Genomic DNA, 25,238 nt, shown 5'->3' on the forward strand with positions numbered 1-25,238 from the left:
CTTAATAATGTGTACATCTTTGTAACATTTGATAGCAAGGAATCCTGAACCAAGTTCTACTCATCCTGTTTTACTACTGACTTTCTTTGGGAGGCTATGGACCTTTAAAATCTTTTGAAAAAAACAAAACAAATTTCCATTTTACTAGTTGGTACCCTGTTCAAAGTCATACATAGATGGACACCTGGTTCTTTCTTGTATTTTATATCCCTTTAGAAGTGAACTTCAATATTAAAATATGAAGAATTCTGGATTTCTATTTACACAAAACTTTAACAATTTCCCAGACCAGATTTCATTTAGACTAATGGGAGAAATTAGTTTAATATAGTAATACATATTAGATCAGATAATCTTAAGATCCTAGAGCTAGAAGATACTGGAGATCTAGTCTTACCCTTTGCCCAGAAAAGGATCCCTTTATCATTTCTGATAATCACACATCCAATTTCTTCCTTCTCTCTCTCCCCAGTGCAGCCCATTCCATTGTTAGATAGCTCTGCTTGGAGGAGCTTCTTTATAATTACATAAAATCCACATCCTGAGTCTTCTCTCCCCTCCCCCCATTTTTTTCCACGCTCTGGATGTAAGATCTCTAATTTATCTTCAACATTACTGTGCTTTAGATATTTGAAGTTCACTAGTGACCAGCTCACCATTCTTTCTCCACTCCAAGTCTCATCTTTTCTAGACTAAGCACTTATTCTGGAATATCTTCCCTTCCTCCTCCTCTTTCCCCTCCCCCCATCCCTTCCTCTATCTCTCCTTCCCTTCCTTCCCTTCTCTCCCTCTCCTTCTCCCTTCATTTCTGAAACTATCACTCCTTTCCTTTCCCCAGTGAGCCATCCCTTGTAAAACAGATTAAAAAAAGAAAGAGGGGGAAAAAAGCAATTTAATCAAACCATTCATCACATCAACTGACTCTGACAGCCTACACAACATGGAATACATTTTCAAACTATTTCCCCACATATAGCTGTTCCCTATTTTCTGTTAAAATCACTAATACTTATCAATTACCAAGGCCTGATTTTGCTTGCAGGGCTTATTGCCTAACAATACCAATTCCAAGTGATGTACCATACTTGGACCTTCCTACTTGTTAATGATTTTTAAACTAATAATACAAACAAGTGTCCTTTGGAACACACTGAATGCAGACCCAGAGAGTTGGTCAGCTTTTATTAATTGCTTACTATATGCCAATGAATATGCTATGTACTGGGGATATAAAAAAAGGGCAAAAATATTCTCTGGTCTTCCAACCTTAATATCTGCCTTGAAAGGGGATGGAGGGTCCTCCTTTGTGTCAAGGTGTAAGGTTAGTCGTGTTCCCAGGGAAGAGTTGTTCCAGAAATGTTTAGTTCATCTACTTTATAAACTTTTTATTAGAAATTTAATAACTGTCAGCAATACCAGATCAAACATCCAAAAACAAAATCTTACCCAAATCCCTTAGCGATAAGAGCAGACACAGAAGAATTAATGAATAACAGACAAAGAAATGAGATGTTTGTTCTTCATCCTCTTCCAGACCTTTCTGAAATCTCACCACTTTTGGTTTAGCTTTCCTTCTTTTTCAAAATGCATTTGGAATTCATATGTTCTTCTAATTTTATTCTGCCTTCCTATAGATCTTTTCGTATTTCTTCCCACTTTTTGGCACTATGATATTCTAGTACATTACATTAAATATTTTACTTCTGCATTTTGGTTTTTATAACCCCATCTCTACCTATTAATTCCTTCCCTAGACAATCCTCTCATATTAAAACACATGCTGAATCTCACTCATATCTCTAAAATGCTTTTAAGCAAAATTGTCTAGTATAATAACTGCATTTAGAGTATATAACATTTCACATCACTATCTTTTTACCAGGAAGAAAAAACTATTTACCAACAAATTAGTCATCTGCAACCAATACTTATTGTTTCTCTGATCTTAGTTCCTGGCTTTTAGTATTGTCTTCATCAATATTCTTGTAGACATGAGTATATATTTTCTCTTGGATCTGATTTCTTCATTTTGCCTTAGTCAATATATACCTCATGTGACTGAATTTCTAATAGTCATAGTTTTTTGTAGCCAATAATATTCCATTCCATTCATTCTCCCATTTGTTTGACCACTCTCTGGGCAATGGGTACTCACTTTGTTTCCAGTCTTTTGCCGAACACAAAAAGTTCTGCCACAGCTATTTTTGTTATATATAAGACTTTTATTTTTGCCATTGATCCCTTCTTGGAGTATTTACTTAGTAGTGAGATTGATGGGTCAAGGAATATAAACAGTAGTAACTCTTTTTGTGTAATTCCAAATTGATTTTCAGAAAAGTTCTACCATCCCCAAGGTGACTTCATTAGTCACCTTGATTCACTTCATTTAGTATTTTTGTCTTTAATCATCCTTGCCAATTTGATGAGTGTGGGGTTATATCTTGGTTTTTAATTTTGCATTTTCTTTATTAACTATGTGGGGAAATTTTTCATATTTGTGGACAGATTGCATTTCTTTTGAAAACTTGTTCATATTCTTTGACTGGGAATTTGTTACACTAATATACCATAATGTATTCAGTTATTTGTTGGTTATATAAGTTGTTTCACCTTTTTTTAAATGTTACTAGTAGAGCAATTTTGAATATTTTTATACAGATAGATCTTTTTCTCCTTTTATTATGTTTTTTGGAATGGAGACATGAGGTCACAAGGTCAAATGAATTTTATGACTCCTTGTTTGTCAATCTGCCCTCAAGTTTATGATCTTTTAAATAAAAAAAATATAAAACTTCATTCAGATAATACAACAAATACTAGAGCAAATATTCAGTTCATTTTTATAGCCAGAATCTTGTATTTTTTGGGGGGGGGGAGCAGGCAAGTAAAATTACTGGGATTGATTAGGTCTAGGCAGAGAATCTTCTCCCCCCCCCTTCCATTTTGGGGAGATGTCTCTTTAAGGCTGCCAGCAGGAACTGTATCTTATTTATCTCTTTAGCTCTGCCAGTGCCAAGCATGATTCTGGGTGCATAGCTTTACTTTTTAGTACCACCTGCCAGTCAGACTGTCTCCCAGGGAAGTCTGTTGGGGCCAGGGTGTAGCATCCTGTGGAGAGATGAGGGAGGAACTGCTCTTTCTGAAAGTCAGTAGTAGAATCCCGGCCATCCTTTTCATTCTCTTGCTTTGTCCAGCCTTACCCCTTGTCCAGTACACTGCCTAAAGGGAAAACCTTTGTGCCCATTTTTTTGCCCACTTCACTGTCCTGTCACAGTAATGAGACAGTCACTAGCTCCTGGGCTCAAGTCACAGCTGGAGCAGATCTACTTTCTCAGAAACTAAAGCATCAACTTCCTTTTGACCTCTTTAGGACAAAGGGGTCAAGGGAGGAGGGTGTGGGGAAAACCAGAAAGGGTAGATTTTCAGGGGCAAAGCTAGCTTATTCTGGGCAAGCTTTCGCTTTACCATACCACCATGGCCCTGCCACCAACTTTCTGCCCCATTATGTCTTCCCTGTGGCCCATCTGGAATACAAATGGGCCTGAGAAATTGTTCACATTTGTGCTTGGGTCCACATTTTTTCCTAGAGGCTGAGATTGCTGAGTCTCCCCCAGCTCTAGAGTAGTCAGTCTCCATCTTCCCCTACCATTTGGGAAAAAAAAAAAAAAAAAAAACTTACCTTATACTTAGAATCAATAAGTATCATTTGCAAGGCAGAAGAGTGGGAAGAGCTAGGTGATTGGGGTTTAAAGGACTTGTGCAGGCACACAACTAGGAATTGCCTGAGGTCAAATTTGAATCTAGGACTTCCATCTCCAGGCCTGGCTCTCTATCCACTGAGCCACCTAGCTGCCCTTCTATCTCTTATTTAAAAAAAATTTTTTTTTATGGTATTCACAACTTTTCTCTGAAATGGTCAGTCTGGAGAAGCCCTGCAAAGTCTCAGGTTAGGGAGTAATAATCCAGTGATGGCAAAATGTACACAGACACACAGATAGCCAGGTGTTCTGGGTGGAGGGGGGGGGGCAGGGTGTAGTAATGAATTTGAATCACAGCTAAGCATTGCAGTGGAAAGGGCACTGGGCTGAGGAATTAGGATATTTAGGGCCTAGTCATGGTTTTACTACTTATTGAAAAAATTCCCTGGAAGAATTTCCTCTGACTGTTTGTGAGGTTCAGAGATTCCCTGATGGCCAAGGGACAGCATCTCCTATACTGAGAGCTGGGAGCTGGCCTGAAGTTATTGCTTTTAAGGTGTTAGATGGAGAGATCAGTAAAGAGTGTTGGTAGAGTTCTGAGATGAAGGGAGTGGATGTCAGAGCCTTATAACTATAGCACAGGACCAGGCCACAGTCTCTTATTTGCCTTGCACTTGTTTTCCCCTTCTGAGAAAATGAATGGCAGGCACTCCATGGAATCAGATCAAGATGTCTCAGCATGATCTCTAAGGGAAATGTTACCACTAACTTTCCTGTCCCCATCACTGCTTCCTTTTTTCTTCTGCTTTGGTAATCTTCCCAGGTTAAGGCAACCTTTTTTTCTAGTTAGCTATAGTCAGAAGAGTAGAATGGTCTTGGAATCAGGATATCTAAATTTTAAGACCTGGTTCAACCATTTGATAACAGAGCAGAGACCTTGGGGTAGTTACTTTTCGCTGAACTTCTCAGTTTCTTCATCCATAAAGTGGGGCTATAATACTTATGCTATCTGACTCGAGATACTGCAAGGAGAGCTTTTCTGTGAACCTTAAAACTGGAGAAAAAAATGCTATTTCCTGCCTTCCAAACCTTGTGTCAAACTCAAGAAATACTCTTTTTAAATGTGTTTGATCCAATCACTCTATTATGAAAAACAGGTTGTGATTTGGGGTGCATTTTTGGCCCTCCCCTATTGGAGCAACCCTGGAGATGAGGGGCCACAATGTTATGAGAGGCACCAGAGAGGGTGGGATTTGGGAAGTGTGTGAATCCTCTCATTGCCCTTTCCACCCCCCAGATCCTGTTCATCTCAGATTACTTCTACGCCTTCCTTCGGCGGGAGTACTACCTCACTCACGGCCTCCACCTGAAGCGCCAGGATGGGACTGAGGCCATGCTGGTGCTCAAATAGTGCGGGACTGGCTGGCCTGACTGGAGATGGACTCCTCTGAGACCAAGTTGGGGGAATTGGGGGCAGACTGGGCTGCTGCGCCCCAACCCCTCTCCCTTCATCTTGGCCCCACTTTGGGGAAGGCTAGGTTTAGAAGTCAGGGGAGTTCATGATGCCTTCGACTACACAGACCTGGATCCTCAGAACACAAAACAAGAGAACAGCTATCAACAAAAGGCCCCTTTGGGAAGTGAAGTCTTCAGCATGGAGGATGAAGTGTCCCTGATTGGGAAGTGGCTGGGTCTACCTTGGGCACTTCCTCCTTTGGGAGCGGTGGAGGGCCTTGGGTGAGTTTTGTCTCTTCTCTCTGGAAATCATGGTTTCAGCAGGTCCTTCCCCATTTCTCCCCCAAACCCTAAACCCCTTGTCTCCCTTGCTTTATGTAGATTATCCCTCGTCCATCTCAGCAAGGTACAAGTCACCCCTGGTCTTTATTCTCCCAGGCCAAAGTATTCCTACATCCCCTTCCCCTGCCCTTTTTTCTCCCAGGTCCAAATCTATTCCTACATCCCCTTCCCTTGCCCTTGAGCTTGGACCACCCCTTTCCCTGTGAACCTACAAATCAGGCAGAGCCTTGGTGTGTTGTGGATGCTGAATAAATGTCTTTTTCATAGTGAATATTGGTTGTTTGTCGAGATGTAAAGGGTGGGGGTGGGGCTAACCTGGGGAGTAGGGACAGAGGCAAGTGTTCACAGTGAGGTACAGACCTGGTTTCTGATGCCTCTACCCAAAAGGTCTCTTCTGCCCTTGGCCCTGGAATTAAGGTCCCTCTGTTAACCCCATTAATTGCAGGTCTCCACCGAGTTACCCAGTCCTGTACTATTGTGCCAGAGAGCCCAGGACCTCAGGGCTAAGTGTAGGGGAAAAAGATTACAGAGGCTCAGGGCCTATGGGAGAGTGACTAGAAAAGGCCTCTTGTGTCAACTTGTCCCCCACACAATCCCTTTTCTCTTTGAGGTTGAGGTGAAGAATTGGCACCTTATGTGCATGGAGGACTTAAAATTTATAACTGAACTTTTATGTCCATAGGCACATCTATCTTGGCCAGGCGTTGCCCACTGTCCAGGGAGGTTGCTTATGACCCACATACTAACTGCCTTTGAGAAAGGTGCTTTGGGATCTAGAGGCCCATCAAAGCTAAGCCTGATTACTGGAGGAGAAAGAAGTGCCTGTTTGAGGGTAACCATGAGTTCTGGCTCTGAGCTAACGAGATAGGGTTTCTCCTGTGGCACTGAGGAGTCTTGTCTTGGAGCAGCAACTGGGACCCCCTCTGAAGGGCATATATTTGGACATGTAAATGTTCTTTCATATATCTCAAAAAAAAAGTCAAGTTTCCTGACCATAGTAGCAGAAGACACACATGGAAGTCAGCCTGAGGGATGCTGGGGATAGAGAGGGAGGTTGTAGGAGAATTCTTCCATCTCAGGTCAGGAAGGTGGGCTCAGTCACTGCTTGTAGCTCCATATGGGGTAAGGGGCCCAACATCTTGTCTGCATGTGGTGTCTACAAGGACCAGGCTGAGCTGCTAAGGAGGCAGAGAGGGGAACACTGGCCTGGGGCTGGGTAGAATTTGAATTTCTCTTTATTTATACAGAGTAATGGTAGTTCAAATAGGCTGGTGCTCCAGGACATTGTGGTACTTGGAGGGAACAGCAGGCAGGGTTGTGGTTGAAAGGGAAAGCTCAGTCCTTGGAGTGGTTGCCAGCACAGGATGGGTCCAAACTGCATGCAATAAAGATGGGAGGGACAGGTGCCTAAAAAAAAAAAAAAAAAAAAAGACCAGAGCCAAGGCAAGGCCAAGGCCACAAGTGCCCACCCTCTCCTCCCCTCACTTTCAACAGGGGCCACCTTCAAAACTGGGAGGAGGCTGCCATATATTTATATATATACATATTCTCATCCCCCGACCACAGACACACTAACAGACAGACAGCAGCCCCCAGGGCTCTCGCATCTGGGGGTAGCACCGAGAGTTGATATGTGCACAGAATTGGGATAGATGAAAATTCATTGTTGACACAGGATGTCCTCTATTCTCTCTCCAGCCCTGGGTGGGCAAAGTCCTTCATTTGGCATTGATCTAAGCCAACCACCCCTGCTTTGGGTCCTGGAAAAGGGGCCCAGAGAGGGGGTAGTTACAGGAGCTTTGTAGTTCTGGAGTTGGGTACTGGGCTGTCACCCTCCCCAGTTACTATCTTTTCCCAGGGCCAGGATACTCCCTGCCCCTTTTTGCCTAGAAGCCAAAAGTCTCCTGAGAGGCATAAACCATGTAGAGGAAGCCATCTTCATCCTTCTCCTGCTCATAGATCTCTGAGATGGGTGTGGAAACGCTGACCATGCTGTGCTGGTTTACCAGCAGGAAGAAGGCCTGAGTGGGATTCAGTTGGAGTCTGCGGCTGCATGGGGGAGAGGAGGATGGGATTAGTCCATTAGAAGGGCAACAAGGACCCTCCAATTCCCCACTCTGGGCTCTGACACTTGAACTGGAAAGAATTTTGAACTTTAGTTCAACCCCTTTTCTTGTGTAGGAATCCCTTTGACAATATCTTCAAGAAGGGAGCTATCCATCCTTCCCTCTATTTGAGTGCCCAGGCAGGCCTGCCACTTAGTGGATGGATTTTTTTCTTAGGATGTTTATATTGAGCCAACAAACTGCCTTCCACACCCTCATTCCAACCTCCTGGTTTCCACCTTCGAAAGGCCAAGTCTAATTCTTCCACATGGAGCTCTTCAAAGACTTGGAGGTAGCTGTCATGTCCTCCCTAACTTCTACAGGCTAAACAAACTCACTTCCTTTAAGTAATCCTCACAAAGCATGAATTGGAATTCCATTTCACCTTAGACCCAGACTCCCGTGTGGATCTGTTCCAGTTTGTCAATGACCCTCCTTAAATGAGGTCCCAGAACTGAATGCAGTATTATAGATGTCAGCTAACCAGACCAGAGAACAACAGACACACTTCCCGTCCCCACCCATCTGGTCCCAGACACTGCCTCTATTAATAAAGTCTGATATGGCTTCATATTAGTGATTGCACTGCCCGACGTCAGCCTAAGCCTGAGGTCAGCCTCCTGCAGCACTGGATAGCACAGGCCAATGGGAGGTGGGCGGGTGGCTCACTCACCGGATGATCTTCACTAATTCACTCATGTTGACATGGTCAGGGACAAGGAACTTGGTCTTGTCCAGGACGGGCAGCTGTTTCTCCCCTTTGTATCGTTCAATGATCACCTAGGAGAGGAAGGATGGTAAGAAGAGGCCAGTGCAGGGCAGGAGCCACAGGCATTTGGAGGTGGCCCAGAGCTCTGCACTTACCGGGATCTTACTGGGGTGCTGTTCCCGGATCTGCTGGACTTCCTTGCATCTGTCGGCTGGGAAAAGAGGTGACAATGAGGCTGGAGCCCAGGAGACCCGCCCTCACCGAAGCAGCTGCTGCTTCCGGGGCCCCTGGACCCTGGGAACTCCGAATGTAAACAGGGAGAAGGAGGCTTCCATGGCGACCTGGCCGGCCACCCACACGTCCACTCACCAGGCTTTGCTTTTGGGACCAGCCCCGGGAAGCCCCTTCAACCACGAGTCCCCGCCCCCACCCCTCGGGATCCGCGCCCAGAACCCAGAGCCACAGGCCCAAAGAGACTTTTTGCCCACGCCCCCAAACCCTAAACATAGGCTCAGGCCGTCTAGATAGGGGTCCAAGGTTTCCCTTGCTTGGCTAAGGGAGGGATGGGGGTCCTCTAGGTCCCTCGGACACAGCTCGGGTTCTCCTCTGGCGCTGAGCCAGCCCCCTACTCCGCCCGCCCAGGACACAAGGAGTAAACACGCCAGGCTGCGGGGGAGGGGCTTCACCTGTCTCCTCCCCCCACGCTCCTTAAAGGGCAGAGCCGGAGTGGGGGAGGGAGGGAGAGTCCGGAAGGCCGCCCCTCGCTCAGCCCCAGGGCTCCCGCAATAGAGGTGGGGGCCACTCGGGATTGCCCTCCCATACTCGGACCCTGGAGGACTCTGCGTGACGCCACGCGTGCCCATAACGTCATCGGCCAGAGGCTTCCCACCGCAGCAGGTCCCCAGGATTCCCCGCAGGGTCCTGTCATCCTCCCAGCCCCCCACCCACACCCCACCCCGCCTCTGCCTCACCGAAGCTTCGTCGCTGCTTGAAGGGCCGGTCGGAGGGCATTGCGCCGGGGTCTGGGTCGGGGTGGGGTGGGAAGTTCGGGGTCAGGGATCCAAGTGTTGCTGCTGCTGCTCCAAGCTCTCTCGTGCGCGCTCGGGTTCGCTCTGGTTCTCAAAACCGAGCTTCTGCGGCCCGGAGGAGAAGGTAACTCGGTTCGGTGACGTCACTTCACAACATTCCTTAAAGGGGAGGCTAGCCCTGCCCTGCCATTGGGCCGACGGAAAAGCCACCCCATCCACCCACCGACCCCGTGACGCAAAGGCGGCTCAGGCCAGGAATGGACAACAGAGGAGGCGGGGTTCAGGAGAATACAAGGAGACGCCCCTTGCCAGGTCGTTGCTACGACAACAGGTAGCAGCACTACTCTGGCTCCTGGCTGTGGCGTCACAAGCCCCGCCCCTGCGGGGGCGTAGCTCGGGGGCCCAAGTTCCCAGCCCTGTACACGCGCGGGGCCCGCAGTAGTGTGGACTAAGGTGAAGTCAGAGGTGCGCTCTCAGCCCCCATACCCCCGCAGACTGTCGTGGGGCAGGCGGCGGGAATATGTAGCCCATACCCTGGAAGCTGAGCCCCTTCGTTCCCCTCTTGCCCGGTGGCTCCCGTGGTCCCCTAGAAGCCCCACTTTCTCGCTCACAAAGACACAACCTTGGTTTCGAGGAAAGGACCCAAATCCCGGGAATCGTGCAGAAGTCGAGGTCTCTCCAGTGACAGCTGTGGAGGGAGCCCGTTTAGTCCAGCGGAGGAAGCAGAGCCCGAGAGGCCAGGGCCTTGCCCCAGGGCACACGGTGACTTGTCTGTGGCAGAGCAGGGCCTAGAACCCGCGTCTTACAGCTCTTTCCAATATACCTCACGCCCAACGCGAGTTGGGTAAGTCACAGGACTTTCCTGGGCCTCAGTTTCCCCACCTTTAAAATGAGGGGGTTGGACTAGGTGTGAAGGAATAGCAGGCGGTTCGGAATTCCGAGGCAACGGTGTTTATTAATCCTCTTAGTGTTCAATGCTCCCGTTTACAGAACGACCTCTCCCCTGAATCTCACCACCCACAGCCCCCTACCTCCCTTCCTTCAGCGATTCTTCAATACTTAATAAAAAGCAAAAACCTGGTTTGGGCCCTTTGGCATCGTTCGTGACAGGAAGGAAGTAGGGAAAGAGATGAATCTCAAGAGTGTTGCTGTTTGACAGAAAAATGTTCTAAATATAAAATATTCATGACTGGGGCTCGTTTAAATGCCATATGATTCCAGGGGAAAGACTACCAGGCAGTTTCTGAGTTCCCAAAGGGCTGAGGAGAGACCTGAAAAACTGCTGTCTAAGACAGGCTGATGATTAATTTTCCTCTACCCCACCCAGCAGGCACTCCTTTAACTCTTCTTGCTTTGCTAAAAACTGGACGGTTTTGGAAATTTAGGAAGGAAAATGTGTTCTTAGTATTCCTTTCAAAATGCTTAGTGGAGGGGGGGCAGCTGGGTAAATCATTAGACTGAGAGCCAGGTCCAGAGATGGGAGATCCTAGGTTCAGATCTAGCCTCTTGACACGTCCTAGCTGTTGTGTGACCCTGGGCAAGTCACTTAACCCCCATTGCCTAGCTCTTACCACTCTTATCTGCCTTGGAACCAATACACAGTATTGATTCTATGGTGGAAGGTAAAGATTTTTTTAAAAAATGCTTAGAAGGAGGCATGGCTAGGAGAGGAACAATATACCAGTAAACAGTTTTACACGGCAGAATTCTAACACTCAGGAATCCTGGGTTCCAGGCTTCTAGTAGGGATATCAGCAATGGCTGCTGTTCAGTGCCTCAAGTGTTCTACCCCACACTAAGTGGCTGACAAACTGAATTCTGTTTCTATCAATCAGGGGAGAAGTAACCAAGGGTGTTTGCAAAAAGTGAACCAGGATAAAGCCAACAAACAAGTCTGAAAGAAGCAATTTAAACCAGGGCTTTCACTAGCACCCAAAGGCCAGCTGCATCTCTTAATTTGAGACCTAGGATGAGAAAGCCTATATTGTAATGCCTCTAGCTGTTCCAGGGTGGTTTGGGCACCTAGGTTGGTGGACTCTTGTTCTCACCTGAAGGCAGGGCCTTATTTTCTAGATGGAATTTAAAAAGAAGTTGGGGCCAAGTCAAGGAGATGGCAAAAAAATCTCTCCTACATTCAGGATACAGGCGTCTTGAGCTAAGATATCCCAATTGGGAAGACAAAGGAGTGAGGCAGCCAGAGATGCCAGGAGTGGGTTTGAGAGGCTATCACAAAGCCCTATGCTATCCAGTGCCGGGCCATGACTACCCCTGCTCTACTTCTGCCACACCTGATGCAGAGGGAGTTGGTGCTGGCACTCACATGCCAGGTGCTAGCCAAAGGTGGTGTTTACACTCTCATGCTACGTAAACACCTTATTTCATGTGACCTTTCTGGGCCAGAGAAAATAGGCTGCTCCAGAAAAAGTAATTCCCTGGTAAACAGGGGTTAACCCCTTTACTTTTAATCTTGTTCCTGAAAATCTTTAGAAAAAGCCTAAAACCATTTTCTCTACAAAATAGCGGAAGTGGTCCCTGTGGTCTCTTCCTGCCCAACCCTCTGAGGCAGATTATCCCTCTTCCCTGGCTTGTCTTCAAGAGCTGCCTTGGGGGGAAAAAATCCAAAATCTCCAGCCTGCCAGCTAAATTTAAGTCCTCTACACGCAGGGGCCAGCCTACCTTTAGGTTTCTATCAGACCCAGAATGCCCCTCTCTACTGCCTGAAATTTTCTTCTAAGTTCAACTCAAATGCTACCTTTTTCCCAGGCCTTCCGTGAGCCACACACCAGCACACTCCTCTCTGAGGGCTGAGTTCCAGGAGTCTTCATTTTCTTTGTGTGCCCCCCACCCAGTGGCTGCACCACTGACTTTACATCTATAGGTTGCTCTTGGCTAGGGTTAGATACTCAGCATCTCTGTTTAACATTCGGTGCCACAGGTCAAGTGATCTACACAGGGGCCCATGGTTGGAATGTATGTTAGAGGCCAGACTTGAATCCAGGTTTCCCTCATAGATTCTTTGCCATGATGCAACATTGCCTTCCACAGGAACTGCTAGGCGAATAACCCTTTAATTAAGGTCAATGGCATCGCATGGACACAAAGGAATCTTTTTATCATAGGAAACCTCTGAGACCCTCAAAACAATAAGTTAATTTTCTTTCTGTTCTCATTTCCCTGCACATGGAAAGGGCAGAAGAAATGCTCATGTAAAGGTCTCTCTGCTCAGTCTTTCTCTGAACTGAATACGCTTCTTCTGAAGGCTTCCTTCCTAGTCCTTGGACTGTCCCTTTGGCTCAGTTCCCAGGTCCCTCAAAGGACCCTCCTCCTCTGTCCTACTCTGGGCACATGGAACCTGGTTGGCCTCTGTGCCATAACAAGAGCAATGTCCAATGGGATTCTGAGTGCCCCCGGGCTCGTGGGTGTGACTGAAAGGTAGAGGGGGACTGCTGACAGGACCTGTCTTTCTGAAGAGTGTTTGACAGTCTCCAAATCCTACCAGAAGCCCCACACTTATAAGGTCCCTCCACCCTCCACCCCAGGCTGCCCTTTAATTTACAAGCTCTGACTTCTCCAAATACAATCTTGAGCTCTCACCAGACTCATAGGATCATAAACTTAGATGACAGTTACCAAGGCCAACTTTTGACAGAAGAAACTGAGGACAAGAGAAGGGAAGTGACCTGCCCAAGGCCACAAAGCTTCAAATATCTGTCATTTGAATTCAGGTCCTGTGATGCCAATCTTGCCACTATATCCCCTGCTGCTTGCTTGTCCTCAAAGATCTAGGGTCCAAGCCCTGGAGGCTCCAGTAACTCATGAAGAGGTTCTCCTGGGGGCACCTAAGGTAGCACAATGAATAGGAGCCAGACCTGGGTTCAAATATGACCTCAGACATTTCCTAGCTGTGTGATCCTGGGCAAATCGCTTAACCCCCATTGCCTAGCCCTTGCTCTTCTATCTTAAGAGTTGTTGCTAGGGCAGAAGGTAAGGGTTTAAAAAATAGAGGGACATTCCTAACAGAGTATTGAAAGACACAACAAAAGAATAATTGGTACAGTTATTTTTAGTTAGCCTTTCAAAACAGCAATGAAATTAAAACCTAAAGCCCAGAGCCTGAATTTTGGGGGTTTCATGTGCACATCAGGTCACTGTCAGGAGAAGGGGAGGAGCCTGGACAGAGAGAAGCTCGGAACTTGGGTGCCCAGCACCCATCCAGGCCATTGAGCTTGCCACAAAGGGATTTCTTCCTGATGGCTGAAGGCCCCATTTCCAGCCTCTGAAGATTCAAGGTGGATAAAAGGTTAAGAAAATCAGTCTGGGCTATGCCTTGGGTCACATGATCTCAGCAAATCCAGCCCCACATCATTGTTTGGTTTTCCACATGCCATTCAATGGTGAGAGAGAATGAACACTAATGCTTTCTTTCAGGGAGACTATTAATTTAAAGGAAAAAAAAAATGGCACCAAAAATATGGCAAATTATTCTGTTGGATTCTGGATGACAATCAGGAAGTAATCTTTATCTGCAAAAAGAAGAAAAGACACATGTCACAATCACAGACTGATACCCCAAAAGAGATTCTGGTTCAGGTCCAGGTTCCACCACAAATTCACTGTGTGGCCTTGAACAAACACTCTGCTTTCTTTGAGCCTCAATCTCACTGGAGTACCAGAATTATCAAGTCCAAAAGGGAAGGGTCCTCAGGAGTTGTCCATGCCAACCCACATCTGAAAAAGAATTCCTCCTACAACGGATCCAACAAGCCAATTTAGCCTTGGCTCAAAACCTCCAGGAAGGGGGAACCCAATTCTAGGTAAGGCAATTTGTTTCCCCAGTTCCTCTCTACTTTGAGGCAGGCTGATGGCAGGGCTCTTGTTGCTTTATTCCTGAATGGGACACCCTTTTCTTTATTCGGAGGGAGACTACTTTAGCCTTCTTGAACACTATGTCATCCTCTTGTGATAATTAGATTGTCTACACTGACCATCTTTAGATTTAATCACCAAAGGTGAGAACACCTCCAATTTTGGGAGGTCCGTAACCCACGTGTGTTAGAATGAGTGACAAATCAGAATTTACTGACTGCCTCATGGGCAGTCCTAAGAAAAGCCTCTGTTGTGATTGGACATGTAAACTAAGAGGAAGGCACAGGAAGTGATGCAAAAGAGGCCCCTTTAAAAAGAGATAGTTGAGTGAGCCAGAGGCATCTTGTTCATTGCTGGGACCTGGAACCCTGAGATGTTGGTGAGACTGCTCTTAAATCTCTCTCTTAGAACTACCCGTGGTGAGTGAAGAAGGCTGACTCCTTTCAAAACAGCAATGAACCTCCCAGGAGGTACTAGCCTCTGGGAGGCTCCCTTGATTGGGAAAAGCCCTTGTGGCTAAACCCTCATTAATTAACTTTTAGGCATTGGCTTGGCCTCTGGGGCCCTGCCAGAGCAAAACCCAGACTTGAATACAATCTCTTACTCTACCCTCTTCTCATCTCCCTACTTCCACTCCTATATTTTGTAAATAAATCACTAAAATCATTTTGGGGATTGATAATTATTCAATTCCCTGGCAACCTAACCTTTTAATATATTTATCCAATAAAACTCCTTTTTCCCCCTTACGCTATGGACCCATTTATTGAACTTGTGGTCCACTAAAACCCATCAATCTTTTTCAGATGAAATGCTGTATAATCGAGCTTCCCTCTTTCCATCTTGTTCTTGTGAGATTAATTTTTTAAATCCAAACATCAGACTTCACATCCCTATTAAAATTCTTATTATTCAATTCAGCTCAACATTCTAGTCCATCACTACCTTTAAAAATCCTGTTCCTGTCATTCAGTATATTAGTTTTACATTCGCCTACCACAGATTTGTATTATCTGCTGATGGGGTAAAGGGGCTATTTTTGCTTGTATCTAAGTTGCTGATTTAAGAAATTAAAGAGTAGTAGGGAGATTAAAATCTTGGCTTGAAGCATCTCTGTTTTAGGCACTAGTACCTATAGCATGCTGCCCAGACTCAAGCTGTAGGGATTGCTAAATACCTCAACAGTGAAGGGCCCAGTCTTAATCATCTCTGTTTGAATCTCTGCCGCTGAACTCAGGGACTTATATAGTAATCTTGACTAAAACTTCACTGAAATGAAGACAGCATATGTAATAGCATCTGAAACTTAAAAATCTTGGCCTCATCATCCCAATCACAGTGTAGGGCCACGGAGAGCCTGACCAAAGTTAGCCAGCCCCCCTGCCCAGGAATTTGACCTTTGTGTTTGTTTGGTCATTTCTGTCTTGGCTAACTGAAATCTTGTTCCTGTTTCTGTACTCATAAGGCACATCATATTTATTAGCGTTCATGCAAAATGCTTGTTTGACAAAATATGCCACACTGATCTGGCTTGTGAGTTACTCATCGCCATTGTCCCACTGTAGCCCAGCGGTATTGAAGTTGCAATTTGAACCAGACTAAAATGTCATTGGGAAATCTTTAACAAAATAAATAAAAATACAATCCAGCATAAATCATATTAATGCCTCTTTGAAATAGACATCACTAGTGTAGACCGAGTCTGGGAGTTTCTTTCCCATGACAGGAAAGAGATTCAGTCTAGCCTGTATGGGTTTAGGGTCTCCTTCTAACTCAAAGGGAGTCTTACATCAAGAAGGCTGGCCTAGACGAATTTTAGAATCCTTTTCACCTCTAGAAATCTAAAACATTAGGCAAGCCAAGAAATGCAACTAGCCATTTCTCTGGCAATATGAAAAATGAATATCAGCTCAGAAAAGAGAAGTACTTTGGCTAAATAGTGGCTGTGAGGTGGAAGGAAGAGTAGTGGGAGTCAAGAGAGTTGAATTCTAATCTTGACAGACACAAACTCCCTCGGTGACCTTGGGGTAAGACACTGAATGCTCTGTGAGCCTCCATCTCTCCATTTGTATGAGAGGATGTGACACCATTGTCTCTAAGGATCCTTTTCCTCTAGCATCCTATGCCACCCCCACCCGCCATGGTGACACAAGAAGCAATTTCTTTCTGACATGTCCAATGAAATCTTGAAATCTGCTCCAAGATTCAGGCAATGGGATTCTTACCTGGAGCAACCATAATCTCATTTTTCTTGGACCGAATGCGGAGGAATGTGAGATCGTTCTGGGGGTCAATGTCTCGCACAGTACCCCGAGCTTTCAGGATGAAGCTGTGCATCAGGTTGGCATACTGCATGGTGGTAGAATTGTCCATGGTACTTTTAATGGGAATGCCTGGGTCCAGGGCAGATAAAGAGAGGGAAAACAATGATGCTCTTCTCCTGATCCCCCATTCCCATGATTTACAGAAATGACCATTTGCTTGTATTGTACTATAAAACAAAAGACTAATTGGTATAATCTTGAGTTTTATCAGGGTCACCCATTTAAAAGTCAATTCACTTATAAAATCCAACAAGGACTACCCTTTAAATGAGCATCTATAAGATCATCTTTCTTTGTGGAAGGGGCCTGTGGTCCCAGTTTCAGAGACAAATAGCTCTCTGGAGTAAGTCACCTCAAAAACTTGGAAAACAACCCTGTGTTAAAGGATTGCAATCTGGCTCAAAAAATGGTAGTATATGAATAGTACAAGGTGGCACCATTAGAAAGGGCAGAGAGGAAGAAGAGATATGAAAAGGATCCCATGAAGTAACAGAAAGCAGGATGACAACATGCACTCTGACTACAAAGACCCCAGAAAACAGTAGCAACAAAATATGGAAAAGATACCAAGAGTTCAGAAGAGGACACAGAACCAATAGGTTGCCCATGCTTTCATGTGTCATCATTGTTTGAGGAAATGAACCATTATTTTTGTTGATAGATACCCGAGTTTAGAATACCCAAGAAAATCGAGCCTCCTCCTCATGATTACTGTAGTTGCCTCCCCACTCCATGCAGGGTGAGTATGTAGCAACTAGCACAGGGTCTAGCACACAGTAGGTGGTTAGCTCAGCTTAAAGTTGAATATGACACACATTTATTTTGCAAAGAGCCACAGCTAATGACCCCTCATTAGTAAGATAACACCAGTTTATCAAAGGCAAAATAACTGAGCAGAGCTGACCCACTTAGTAGTAGACTCCTCTTTCCTCCCAGGTTCCCTCAGATCTGAGAGGTGAACATCTGCCTTCTGGTGCTGGGTCCTAGCCTCCAATGTACTTTCCAGCATGTTCCATGCTGAGCCTTCTCTGCTCAGACATTCGCCTCCTCCAGCTCCTCTCCACCAGAGGCTCTTGGCTCTGATAGGTGAAATTCTGCCTTATCTTTTTGGGAGTGGGGGGAGGTCTAGGCTTCTACCCAAATTCCCACCGTCAACTCTCCCCCACTCCAGCCCATTAGAATGCAACCTCAAGGGCTGGGACGTTCTGATTTGCTTGCATTTGTATCTGTAGTATTTGGTACAATGCTGGGAACATAGTAAGTGCTTAATACATTATTTCTTTCTTAATTTTGTTTTCTCCCTCCTGTTACCTGCTTGGTAGTGACATGGAAAGAGCATTAGAAAACTTGTGATTGAATCCCAGCCCTAACAACTACTTATCTATGTGACCTTGGGAAAATGGGGATATTTTCTACTCTAACACCCTAGTAGGGTTTTTGTGATGATCAAATTAAATAATATTTTAAAGGATTCTGAAAGTTGTGGGGAGCTAAACAAATCTATTATTTTTTAAATTTTCATCACGAGGCAGAGATAGGATTAAGTCATTTCTTCTGTCTTTTCAAAGGGCTTAAGGAAAGGATCTGACATATTTATCAATATCGTCCCCAGGATCTGTCAGCCACTCAAAGTACCCATGTTTTAAGCAGTAGTTTCTTTCTTTAAAAAAAAAATTAATAATCCTTATCTTTTGTCCTAGAATTGATACCAAGTATCATTTCCAAGGCAAAAGAGTAGTAAGGGCTAGGCAACTGGGGTTAATTAAGTGACTTGCCCCGGGTCACATAGCTACTCAGTTGTCTGAGACCAGATTTGGCCAACAAGTCTGGCTAGTCTATCCACTGAACCACCTAGCTGCCCCTTAAGCAGTGCTTTCAAAATTAGAGTTTTGAGACTGCATTATGGCTCTATCCAAAGCAGTTCAAACAAAGACAAGTAGTTTCTTAACAAAGAGGGTGATCTTGGGCAGTTCAAAGTTTTTGATGGGAGAGAGTAGATTCAGAAGCAAACCATCTAGTATGTTCTCACCACCTCCATGATGTGCTTTGGAGATGCCTTGATTTTCATGCAACTTCTAAAAGATTTTCTTGTATACTCTTCAGTGGCAATCCTCCCTCCCCTCTCATTCTTTGAGAGTTCAAAACACAGTAAGGTTTCATCTACTTCAACACTATTTCTTCACAATCATAAGCTGTAGACATGCCAGAAAGGGCCCTGCACTGAGTTGGGAGATGGGAGTCTCACTCTAGGATCATAGCTAATGTCATTCCTTTTTCTCTGGGCCTGGATCTCATCTCCTTCATAATGAGGGATTGGATGAAATATTCTTTAATCAAGAATCTTTACTAATCCAACATTCACTAAGTGTCTATTCCCTGCCCTGCAAGGCACTGGGCTGGGAAGTATAGACGTTACAGCTCAAGGTTTACATGGCCTGAGTTGTTTGGATGGGTGTCTTACGCAGCACACTCTGACTCATACATACATCTTCCATGCCCCCCTGGAATCAGAAGTCTCCACACCAAGAGGAAATAGGACACATTCTTTTCATCAAAGAGTTTACACCATGATACCTTGTGATTCCGCAGGAGTCAATATGTAGGAGAATCTCAATGTTCACAGAAGATACTTATTATATATGGCTTAGAAAAGATCCCCATCCATCTCTGCCCCTAAAAATGTTTCCAGGATGTCATTAAGTTGGTTCTATTTTGGGGTTTGAAGTAAGATACCTGGTGACATTAAATTATCCTTGCCCCCTCCTAGGATTCATCACAGTTGTTGAAATATTGAAACAACTGTTACATGCTAGCTAGGTGCTTGGCTAAGGTTTCTGAAGAAGAAACTCGAGATGCTTGAATGCCAGGACACCTAGTGACAATTTCCTCTCTGTTATTCTGCCTTTCCCTTCTTTCCTGGAAAGAGCTTCAAGAACCTTAAACTCTGGGGGTTTCTGACTGACTTGGGACAGCCCTGGCACCTCAAGGAAATAAAGACCACCAGAACGAGAAGATCTGGAAGGGATGTTAAAAACTGTCCAGCCTGATTCCATCACTTACTAGATAAGGAAACTTTTCCAGGGAGTAGACAGTCACTTGCCCTTAATCACATAATTAGAGAATGGCAGACCCAGACCTGGAGCTGAGGTTTAGGGCCCTGTTCACCACACTCAGCTGTCTCTGAACCTTAGTTTCCTGTTCTGTAAGAGTTAAGAAGCCCTGGGGGCAGGGTTGTCATAAGGATAACACAAGATCATGAGTGTGAAAACGAAGAAGGTTATCAATACTGCTAAGGGAGTTCTCTTAGGTGGTAAGAGAGGAGGACTAAGTACCTTCTGCATTGACAACAATGATCCCTTGCACTCCCTTCTGGCTCTGAATTCGTTTTAACGTTTCTTCTACCTCAGCCTGGCAAAAGAAAGAGAGGAAAAAACAAGATTAAAAATAGCTCCTAAATTTACTTTCACTGATCTCTGGATCTGGGAATGCCCTGTAAATCAGAGACAGCCATTTCCCCAGGGTTACACCAAGTTCTCCCAACTTGTCCTCAAACCTCCCCAGGAGTCATTGTAAAAGTTCTTTGGATTCTCCCATCATAAGTAAAGAACTTTGTTACACTAGGATTTGTTCACACCTAATACAAATTAGGCCACAATTATCATTATGGAGTCTTTAATACATCATCACTGTGAAGCAGATTGGCTTCTCACTAGTGTGGACATTTCTGCACGTGCCTGACAAAGATGAACAGAATGACTGTTTCTTCCAATCCTCACTCTTATGAGCTTCTTGTCCAAGGGTGGGGAGGGGGGGAAGGGGTTCTGATTTGGATACTTAACTTACAAACTTTCCTTAAATAGAAACAACTTCCTTAAGATCCTGTTTCAGTTCCAGAGCTGTCTTCTCATCAAATATCTGCTAAAAACAGGAGGTTCTCCATCTCCTCCCTAGTGCCAGTAGGACTATATGTGATACTCTCTGCCACCCAGGGACTCCCAAGACTCCAGCTTTACTACTTAAACAGAGCAGAAGAGGGAGTAACCAGTAACCAAACCCAATGCAGGAGCTGTGTTGGAGGAAGAGGCTTTTGCTTTTCCTTAGAGCATGCTTTCCCATATTCTATTTGCCCCAATTCAATTTTAAAAAGCATTTAAGTGGGGAATGGTTAGATGGTTTAGTGGATTGAGAGCCAGGCTTACAGATAGAAGATATTGGGTTCGAATCTGGCCTCAGATATACTTCCCAGGGTTGTTGTGAAGAACAAATGAGATAATTGCAGGTATCCCTTCAACATTTGGGGGAGGGGTTGCCCAGTGATGGGCAAACTTTTTAATGAGGGGGCCAAAGGGAAGGAAATGCTCATCTGTCAGTCTGTTTCTAAGGCAACTCTTTTCAAGTTTCATTGTACTGTATCCTACTCATTGTATTCGTCAGATTAGGAATGTCTCCCGGGGCAGGATAGGACATCTCAGGGGGCCCCATCTGGCCCTCCAGCATAGTTTGCCCATCACTGGTTTAGAAGTATGGTGTCTCCGAGATCTAGAAAATCCCAGGAAAATTTTTTGATCCTTCCTTTGTCCCAAAAAAGTCTGAATTTTTTCTTTTCCTATTATGGGGTGTTTACAGAACCTTATTGTGAAATTTGGGTTAAGTATCTGATCACAGGCTATGTAGTTTATAAACTTTTTCTGTGTCGTACATGGCTTCTACAAAACTCCCCCAAAATTCCCACGTAATTTCTTATGCCAAACATGCTATATTGAAACCACAATGGGGAAAGTTGGAAGATGTAGAAGGGATACCTGTATAAAGATCTCAGCACAGAGTATGGCACATAGTAGGTGCTTAGAAAAAATGTACTGTCTTCCCTTCCCTACTATGTGCAAGCAACTGCACGAGGCTCTGGTACACAAAAAGAAAATGGAGAATAGTCCCTATTCTTAAGATGTCTACATTCTATGGGGGAAAAAATTATAAAAATGGTTTCTCCAGTAGTATTGGTATGCTGGGTTAGCTATATTATGGGTTATGTAAGAAAATATAAGTAATGGGGTCACCAGGGATATTAAAATCAACTATGGGGTTTGTGGGAACACTCTCTGGGATGAAAGAGAGACTAAAACTGATCACTGAAGTCTTGTACAGCTACACCACTCCCAACTGGAAAAATAACAGCCAACTGTCACTCTGGCCAGAGGCCTTGAATTAACTGACAAGGTAACAAGGTGAAATTGGGTTTTAATTAGAAACAACTAAAAGGAGGGATAGGAATGACTACTCTAAAATCTTAACACCTAATAACAAAACCCAAAGGGAAAGAGAAGGACTTATTCACTACACTAATCTAAGCTATCTAACTAACAGGGCCCAAGGAGCTATACTGGAGTCTCTGGGTTTCTGCCTCAAACCTGGAACCTGCCAGGCTTGAGTACAGCTGGGGCTTTTGTGGCTTTGGGATTTCTCACTGCAATCCACTGATGTCTGGATGCCAGGAGCTACAGTTGTCTCAGGAACCAAGTAGTAAGGGGTTTGCTTGAAGCACTGTCCTCTTCTCTTGTTCTTTCCTTAAATGCCACACCACACAGGATCCCAGGGAAAAACAGGATGCAAGGTGTCCTTTGCTCTGAGGTCTCCCAGGCTGGCAACAGTTTTTGCCTACCACTAATGGAGTCCACACACAGCACAGAGACTTCCTCCCCCTTCATTCCAACCTGGAATTCCCAGCTCCAGCTCCTTCCTGCTAGGTACTTCCTAGTCAATATATAATCAATACCTAATAACTAGCTAATCTAATCTTACTCATAACAGTTAATAACAGGATTCCAATCCACAATAAGTTCCAACTGTATAGATTTTTTGTCCTTTCATCTTTTTTGTGTTTGCCCCCAGAACCTACATTCTATGTGAAAAAAGGGACCTAAATTTTGAGTCAGAAAAGCTTGGTTTGAGACCTCCCTCCTCCACGGCTAGGGAGACATTGGGAAGGTCATTTAAACCATTCTAAGCCTCATTTCTTACCTGTAAAATGGATGAAAAAATACCAACTCTATCTAATTTCAAAGAGGGGCATTGTGAAGATTAAAATAAGATAGTGTATATAAAATAGCTTCATGGCTCTGAAGCTTTTTGTAAAGACTCATGTAAACATAACAACAATAACATGTTTATATCTGTCCCAATGGGAGGTAACTTCCATTCACACCTCTAATTTATAAAAGCTGGAAAAAAACAAGACTATTTAATGAGTGGAAACCTCAGAGTGTGGCGCCCAAACAAAAAAATTCAAAACATCTTTAAGGAAGCAAATCTCCATGAAGGGAAGTGAGGACAGACTCAGAGACTTAATCCACTTAATTAGCTGCTACTTGAAGATCTGACACATCACAGAAAGCTTTATGCAAGCAATGTGTGACAAGGACTCTGAATATTTTTTCTGTGGTAAGCAGTAAACACTTCGGAATTTATAAACAGGATCTAGAACACAGAGGTCAAATCTAAAATCCTTTAAGTAGGTAAAGTCACCTTTATTTTACTTCAGAGAGCTTTTTAAAAAAACAAACCTTTTGATCCCAATTGGGTCTTCCTTTCTTTCAGTGAGGTTGGACTTTAGTTTTCATGGAGAAGCACTTTCTTCCAAGGGGGTAGTGTTCGGGAAATAATCTATAATCTGGTTACTTCCCAGTGGGGTGACCCAATAAATCTATCATATATGGAGGATAAGGAAGTCAGGTAAGCCAAATTTCTCAAGTGCAAAAAGGACTGGCAAGTCCAATTTCTGGAAAATGAGTGGATATTTGGGCTGAGGAAGTAGATTTAGGCATATTTGTAAATCTAGAAATAAAAAAGTGAATCTAGCAATGGGTAGAGAGAAGAAAATCAACACAAACAAGCACAATTATTATGTGTTTTCCCCCCATGGTTTTCTGTCATTCTAGTGGCATTCCACAGCCCTGTATGTACAGTCCTATCCTTGGGTTAAAATATCAACTGTACAATTGCAGAATGGGGAATACATGACTAGGTGAGAAAAAATTAGTTACTATAAATTTCACATGGGCCAATGGTTTCACAGGGCAACTAAAAACGCTAAAGTAATCTAAAGCAGCCCGCCTAGGGAGAGAAAAAAATGGCCATTACAAAGGAGATGATAACTAGTCAGACCACCTATAGAGTTGTTTGAGCTCAAATTTTAGGAAGGACAATGAAAACTCGTCAAATGTTCAGAAGAACTTGAGAGGACCATGGCAAAGGATTGATGACAATCAACAACCGGCTCTATCAATCCATCACCTGTTAAAGACCTGTTTAACCGAGGGAAAACTCAAGCAGAGAACGTGAAGACTGCCTTTAAGAAACTGAAGGTTTATTCATTCTAGCATCAAAGGATATATTAGCATGAAGGAGGCAAATTTCATTCATCTCAGTGTCTGGAAGAACTTTCCAGCAATAGAATTCAAGGTGGTGAGTTCCCCGACCCTCGGTTATTTCAATCGAACTGTGCGACAAACACATTTATTAAGCATCTGTTAAATTCAGCAAAGGCCCAGATTCCCAGGCGGGAATGCCAGGAATGGGAATGGAATGCCCGTGGAGGCAGGTCTCGCGGCTTTTGGACTATGCAGTAGGATCTCCGAAAGTCTTCTTGGGAATGGAAGACTGAGCTCTCAGATGCTTCGTGGCTGGGGTAAGGGTCGGGGGAAAGTGAAAGAGGAGTCCCAGAAGGGAAGCCAGAGGAGAGAGATTCCCTGCTTCGATCCCACAAAGAGCGAATGCGCGCCTAAGAATCCCTCAGCCCCTATAAGCCAGATCTGGGGCGGGGCAGCCACTTCCGGTCTCCCCGGCAATTGGGCCTCGGCGTTTTTTAGTTCCCACCCCGCCGCATCCCTGTCAGATTCAGTCTCCAGGCCCAATCGCGTGCTACGGAATTCCTGAGTGGAGGGGCTTCGGCATGAGGAAGCAGGCCCTGAAATAACCCGGGCTTGGGGTTGGGGATGCCTTCCTCTAGGGTCTAGCACTTACCATGCTCCTGCCAAAAACGATAACAGCCCGGCAACGACGGAGGCGGGGATGCCCAACCTAGTCCAAACACTGTCCGCTTCGGCGCCTGCGCGACCGTACTCCGTAAACAGAAACGCTCAGGATTGGCAAGTATTTCAGCCAGTGGCGTGTCAGAATTTCCTTAGTGGGCGGGCTCTCAGCTGTCCCCTCCCCAGAGCCCGTTCGTGATTGGCGCAGCGCAGGCAGGAAGCGCAGCCCAGGATGTGAGCTCCGTGGAATGACGCCATAGGCACGCCTTCCCTCTCCGGGCAGGGGTGTGGTTAGCCTCGGCCCATCTCAGCGCTGTAGTCTTCTCCTAAGAAGCTCTCGCGGGTTTTGAGGTAGAGCAGAGGAGCAGTTGGACTGTCAAATAACTGGACCTCAGATCCCCGCCCCTCCCCAGAGGGGCGTCCTCCGGCAGTTCCAGGCTCAGATCCTCCATCCTTCAAAGCTGCTAGCTCCGCAGGGCCCTCGGGCGCTGGAGAAGGGGAGAACCCGGCAGCTGTTTGCACTTCGAGAAGGGGGGGGGGTAGGGGCTCCTACATTCCCATCGCTTCCAGAACACTGGATTTGGAGCCATGGTCCGCTTATGACCCGGGCAAGTAGTATGGCCCGACTTCTGTCCCCTCCTCCACCCCCCCCCCCCAAAAAAAAAGGGTGCTAATGATCATTGT

The 25,238-nt window shown here is 45.1% G+C and overlaps 3 protein-coding genes across 3 annotated transcripts in view; 1 reads left to right on the forward strand and 2 right to left on the reverse strand.

Moving 5' to 3' along the window:
• The window catches only part of PIGU (phosphatidylinositol glycan anchor biosynthesis class U), a 118,033-nt gene extending 112,267 nt beyond the window's left edge, over positions 1–5,766 (forward strand). Inside the window, exon 12 of the mRNA XM_044664380.1 lies at positions 4,996–5,766. Coding sequence (XP_044520315.1) covers positions 4,996–5,109 — 114 coding nt within the window. The 3' untranslated portion in view covers positions 5,110–5,766. The remainder of the gene's footprint in view (positions 1–4,995) is intronic.
• A 946-nt stretch (positions 5,767–6,712) lies between these two features.
• On the reverse strand, positions 6,713–10,768 carry MAP1LC3A (microtubule associated protein 1 light chain 3 alpha). Its single transcript, XM_044661591.1, has 4 exons — positions 9,281–10,768; positions 8,465–8,520; positions 8,274–8,380; positions 6,713–7,544 (listed from the first exon to the last, which is right to left on the reverse strand). Exons 1-4 carry the CDS (start codon positions 9,318–9,320, stop codon positions 7,382–7,384), a joined length of 366 nt encoding a protein of 121 aa, XP_044517526.1. The 5' UTR covers positions 9,321–10,768; the 3' UTR covers positions 6,713–7,381.
• A 2,614-nt stretch (positions 10,769–13,382) lies between these two features.
• On the reverse strand, positions 13,383–24,634 carry DYNLRB1 (dynein light chain roadblock-type 1). Its single transcript, XM_044661593.1, has 4 exons — positions 24,547–24,634; positions 19,860–19,935; positions 16,429–16,596; positions 13,383–13,860 (listed from the first exon to the last, which is right to left on the reverse strand). Exons 1-4 carry the CDS (start codon positions 24,547–24,549, stop codon positions 13,817–13,819), a joined length of 291 nt encoding a protein of 96 aa, XP_044517528.1. The 5' UTR covers positions 24,550–24,634; the 3' UTR covers positions 13,383–13,816.
• Between the last annotated feature and the right edge of the window lie 604 nt (positions 24,635–25,238).

The sequence above is a fragment of the Gracilinanus agilis genome, chromosome 2 (assembly GCF_016433145.1).
Source record: "Gracilinanus agilis isolate LMUSP501 chromosome 2, AgileGrace, whole genome shotgun sequence".
Classification (NCBI taxonomy): Eukaryota; Metazoa; Chordata; class Mammalia; order Didelphimorphia; family Didelphidae; genus Gracilinanus; species Gracilinanus agilis.